The following is a 6,125-nucleotide window of genomic DNA, read 5'->3' on the forward strand; positions in this document are numbered from 1 at the left end:
CTGTACCTACCGATATTACAAATTACTTTGTAGTAATATGGTTTACATGCCCACTTTACAAAATAAATTAGCCACCAATTCAAAATTATGTCTATTATGGTATCTGATAATAAAGATTAGGTAATTTGCTGTGAACTTAGATCACATGGCGAAGATGGAAAGTTTGGGTAAGATTTTGTATCAATCGCCTAGGACGTTTTTACCGACAAGACTCCCGAGAAAGAAACGATTTTCAACGAAATTTTTTAGGACGTAAAAAATGCACTAGCCAAATATAATAAAGTCCATTATTATCAAATCGAGGACATCTTGGTAGACCGGCTTACGGTATTTACTCAAGTAATGTTAGGCTAATTTGAGTATAAATAACGGAAAACTAGACACTCAATTTAGAAGCAACTGAAAGTCTTGCCTGTATGTTACCATGCCCATAATGACTACCTAGTTCATTGTTAGTTTTAAGAATTGCATTCGAATTTAGTAAGATTTATTAATTTACTGGTAATTTCAACTAGTAAGTATTAAAATCTCAGATCTAATAGAAAAGTTGAGTCGCCTCGATCATGGTAAGAGAGGTGTGGGAGTCGTGTACGGAAGTCGCCCAGGTGTAGGAATAGGGTCAAAAGGAAAGAGTAGCTTTTACCACTAAGCTATGTATTCTTGTTTAAATGTTAAATTGCATTTTCAATCTAGACAATAAAATATTATACTTATATAGAAAGGTACGTATACTTTTCCAATTTCCTTAGACCGTGATTACGGCAACAATTAATATGTTAATCACCTTCTAGATTAGAATGTTGTAAGCAAAACGTCATTGCACTACTGTGAAGCCGAGATTTTTATCATTTTCATAGCGATTATTTTGGCAGATTCTCAGTCAGTGGCCTAGTAATCAACTATGTCAGCTAATTAAACTCGAATGAATGTTTACAGCTGCTTACGTTTACCAGGAAGTTGCCTAAATAAAGCTCAAGGTGTTATTTACATACACAATAATTTATTGTTTCTTACAATTTAGTGAAGCTAAAATACAAGTTGTTGGTTGATTACAATTTGAAAAGCTTTAAATTTGAATCTCCCAGTGATAGATCAAGTGAACAAAGCTTCCTCTTGCCTGCAGCTGTAACGTTTAACACACCCATGCTAGCCACTCGTGCCGTGACGCTGTTCACTTCAGTAAGTTTGTTCAATTACTCAGAGGAAACGAGGATGGTTCAATGGAAAGGACAATCGTGGAAATCACAACGCAGGTATCCTTACAACCACAATATATATTAGATAAAATTATAATATAAATCGCCATATTGAAAAAAATTCTAGATTAATCGTAACTTATCATCTTATGAGATACACTGTAATTTATACTGAATGTTGTAACTATTGGAGCGTTTTCCATTGTCATAAAATATTGTGGATGAAAGAAAACTGACCACTTCAATCAACGTCAGTCTGGTCTGTAGCACGCTACATTTACTAACTTAAAAAAAAAGTTGTTTTCTAGTAAAAAAAATTAACACTCACTCCGTCAACGAGCTCATTTTGTGATACCACTTACTTACATTACCCAAAATGTTCTTAACACTTATGAGCTTTACTTACATTTCATTGACAAAATCCTAAGTGAACCGGACAATTAGTAAGTAGTAAGCAAGGAACGCTCCATTTCCTAACATATGGCTATTGTACAGTTTTACAATGCAATTTAGATCTAGTTAAAGTACAAATAGTTTAGGAATTACATAAATTCAATTGATGTAAATTTAACTAATCTTTAAACTTCAACTAAACAAGTGTAAAGATATCTACTGACACATCAATGTAAAACAAAAAATAATTTTGCTCTTATAGAAAATGTTTCTTATTAGATAAAAACAGAAACTATATTTGCACATGGGAACCTGTTACTTACGATGCAATATATTCGCAATACCATAATATACGACAGAAATTAGGCAGGTCCTAATATGACCATGAACATTTTTACAATCTCCAGTTAATTTAGGTTTGATGGGGATAACAAAGGATTGGGGAGCAGGATTAAGGGATAGGGAATGGGATTAGAGCCCGGGCTGTGGCGATGTGTGTGTATGTTTGCTGACGTCACAATTGACTCATCACATGGCATATTTCCTCGTCCACTCACGGGCTAGTTCATTGTACTTTTCTCTGTCCGTTTTGTAGATCCTAGCAATTTCTGGCACCAACGGGTCATCTGGGTTTGGATCGCATAGGAGTGAGCAGATTGAAAGCAACACTGGAAGTTAAAATAATATTCATAAGTTTTCTGTCTTCTTAAAATATTAACCAACAACAAATATTTTAGAGAACAAGAATGGTAAAGTATAAAGTAAAATATGCAATAATTTACCTTTGGATATGGTGAGTGCTGGAGACCACTGTGAGCGCAGAATATCAAGACAAATGGAACCATTACTGTTTATGTTGGGATGGTAAATACGTGTTGTGAATGCAACTTTTGGTGGTTTGAATGGGTAGTCTGTTGGGAAATGTATGGTCAGAAAGAATACTCCTCCTTGATAAGGACTGTCGACCTGTAAAGATATAATGACACATTTCATTTAAACTGACTTATGGAAACACATTTGAAGTTAAAAAAAATATCAAAAAATACTTACTGGACCCATAATTGTGGCTTGCCAATGGAAAACTGAAATCAGAAAAATGCAGCATGTATATTTAAAGATAGTTAAAAATATCTTTATAGTACAATAGAAGGTTATTCAAGAAAAACTAAAATCATTGTTATTCCACTAAACAAGGTCATTGACATGAGTTGTCACTGCAAACTGCAATGTCCAACACAAAGAAATATTGATTACTATTTCCAATTAGGTATTTTAGAAAATGTCATTGACCAATTAGTATTTCATTTATCTATTTGTTTTCCAATTTAGATCTAATTTGATTCAAGTAAGATTCTTTAATAGTTTGGGAGTTCAATATCCTCTACACACAGTGTACAGAAGCATTTTGCTATGGAAAATGTCTATATGGAAATGAGTCATTCTGCAAAGAATAAAATATGACTGAGTCAGGAAATTCTGAGCTCAGTAACATATAAGTAACACCATTTAATAATAGAATAACTATAATAAAGTCACATCATACAACAATAGTATATTATTCATATAAGAATATTGCAGGTACATCAACTATAGCTTTGCCACATTCACAGATGATGTTTTGAAAAGATTAGTATGTTTACAAAGACACTTATATTTCATTTTGATCATGTGAAAGTCAGTGAATAATTGCTTTTTACCTCAATAAACTACAATGTAAAGCACTTTTCATAATAAATAATTAATTTAACAGTTCTCAATGATCATCACAACAATTCTGAAAAATCAATACTGATATCTATTCAAAACCAATGATCTGCTTCCATGACACTGTTTCACAGTATTATTATTATCCAACACAATGAGTCACAAAAAATAAGTAGGCTGTAGATTGTAAGGTACTTACGATCTTCACCGTGTGGACCTGCAGAACATTGTGCTGGTGGATCTCTGCCCAGATCTTGTAATTCCTGAACAGTAAAACAATATCATGTGGACACAATAACATAGGAAACACAATACCATGGCTAAAACATGTCACATCATCACGTCGAAAAATAAATGGGGGTTGAACATATTGTTCCGTACGGCAACATCGATTTGTGATCCAAGCAGTTTCTATCACTAATCATCGTACAACACCTAAACGTTTCACATTTTCACGACACAGATGGGTTTCATGACAAGAAAACCTCAAAATTGGCACATAATTCCGACATTTTATGTACGCCGTGTGCACAAAATTGTCACCTACATCTACCAGTAAAACACCGTTATCTGGTTAAAGTTACACACAAAACCAAATAGTAATTCATCTGAGCATTTCAATAAAACCATCACACACGAGGAATTATCCAGAAGAAATTTCGATAATAGGTATTCACAATGACGAAACATTCACTACGAAGTCTGATACCATTTTTACAACACTTCATTTGATACTGCATCAAATTATTAAAATATATATCACAAATACCAATACGTACCCTATTAATTCGTTTTAACGCCATTTGATTATTTTATGATGGAATAAACTGACTTTCAACTAGACAACGAAACTGTGAGCCAAGGACCTTTGATTAGAGATTGCAAGATGGCTCCCGTCTAAACGCAAAAGTACCACCTAAGTCGTTTTATGCAGTAATAATGAATTTCTACTATCGAGGATCAAACTTTAAACGCTTAAATAAAAAATAATAATAACTTATAATAAGAAAAAATAAGAACTAGAACAGAGCACGGATTGTAACAAAATTATACACTCTCAGCAAATGGAGAACAGCAAACAGGAAAATCGACCATTTACAAAGACCGTTCAGAATTGCACAGTTCGTAAGTGGCGTTTATGGTTAGACGTTTTTTTAATTTAGTAATGTTTCTATTGGATTCAAATAAAGATTTATGGTAAAATACTTGTTATTTTGGAACTATAAATATATTAGTAAGCGTTCTAAACAAAATCTATGTAGTAATTGATATATTTTTTTTGTTTATAAAAGTTATTACGATTATTGATTTTTCAAAACTATATTCCTTTATGGTAACACTGAAAGAAGTAGGATGTGACGTATTGCTCAGTAAAGAAATCTCTGGGGCGCTATTTTTGGATTATTTGGAGATATTCATTACTGAAGTAGGCACGCCAGCTATTTTAGAGCACATTTTTGCAATTTGAAACTTTCCCAGGTAGAATAGCATCCGTTAATTTCAATTAAAACCACGATAAAACTCAAAGAATTGTAAATATTATAATTTAAATATTTTTTTTTAATAAGAATTGATGATTTTGATAAATAAATAATATATTTCTTACTATTGAGTTAAACCTATTTTTGCCTTCTAAAATAGACTTTCTTTTTATCCGACTTCAATAAAAAGAAAGTTTTTAATTTGACTTGTATGTTTGACCGCGATTATCTCACATTTGGCTGAACCGATTTTGATACAGTTTTCAGAAAAGTATTCATTACACTTAGATTAAGTATATTTATTGACTTTATTATTGCCAGACTTCCAGGTTGAAGTCGGTTTTTTTAAACGTAGTTTATTAAAAAAAATACAGAAATCAATATTAAAATCAATATCAATATTAAATCATTAATAAGCAAAAAGTATGCATGATTTGCTTTTTTTTTAGACAGTTTAAACTTTTTGGCCTTTTTGCAAGTTTCTAGTTCATATCAGAAATGTAAGTAGGTACTTTTGCGAGAAAGGTACAATATTTTTCATATGGCAACATTTAACGAAACGAGCCTTTTTACCTTCTTTGAAATTTTTGTTTCATTCAAAGAGTATTCATAAGAATAAGTTATTATGTTTAGTAATCATTCCAAGACTTTTAGTTTTTACTTTTTTCAACGTCTTTGTGTTGTACGCGATTCCCAGCGATACCAATTAGAATACGCTCTGTAAGGTTTCAAGATTCCATATTGTGATCTAAACTAGTTTTGATCGAAAAAGACGACTAGGAAGAATGTATAAGAAGGAGTACCCAGATACATCTTGATATTCAATAAAAATCTGCCGCTAAGATGACCCACTGACCGTGTTCTTAAATGATTCTAAATAGAATACTTCTATTTGTATTGGAGTTTGCTAATTCTGCATCTATTGGATTATATTCATAGATAGCATATAATAATAGAAGGATGTTTTGTTATCCTTTTAATGAAAACCAAAACGAGGAAAACGAGGAGGAGGTCTTGTTTTGTAAATTAATAAATTGTAATAAAAGTAATTGTACTTTAATTTTTTTTTGTTTTATATTAGTTTAGATGTAAAAAATATCTATACATATAAAACTGAAACTTAAAAAAAATCAACGTAATAAACAAATTCATAAATTATGTTTTAAACACATTATAAATTCCACTGAGATATAACGAAACGCTTACTGCGTTCCTTTTATTGCTCTGTCATGCATTGATTACGCAAAAGTGTTTTTGATTGGCGAGTAAATTATACTAACCAATCAAAACACACGAAAATGTTGACGTTCATGAAAGGTCTATGCAAATGTCAGTTTGATTTTGAAAGATC

General features: G+C 31.8%; 1 protein-coding gene across 1 annotated transcript; it reads right to left on the reverse strand.

The window, feature by feature from the left end:
• Nucleotides 1-980: 980 nt before the first annotated feature.
• On the reverse strand, nucleotides 981-4,408 carry LOC118264965 (ubiquitin-conjugating enzyme E2-17 kDa). The gene is made up of 5 exons (XM_035577639.2): nucleotides 4,073-4,408; nucleotides 3,493-3,556; nucleotides 2,640-2,671; nucleotides 2,372-2,555; nucleotides 981-2,257 (listed from the first exon to the last, which is right to left on the reverse strand). Exons 1-5 carry the CDS (start codon nucleotides 4,094-4,096, stop codon nucleotides 2,118-2,120), a joined length of 444 nt encoding a protein of 147 aa, XP_035433532.1. The 5' UTR covers nucleotides 4,097-4,408; the 3' UTR covers nucleotides 981-2,117.
• Between the last annotated feature and the right edge of the window lie 1,717 nt (nucleotides 4,409-6,125).

The sequence above is a fragment of the Spodoptera frugiperda genome, chromosome 28 (genome assembly GCF_023101765.2).
Source record: "Spodoptera frugiperda isolate SF20-4 chromosome 28, AGI-APGP_CSIRO_Sfru_2.0, whole genome shotgun sequence".
Lineage (NCBI taxonomy): Eukaryota > Metazoa > Arthropoda > Insecta > Lepidoptera > Noctuidae > Spodoptera > Spodoptera frugiperda.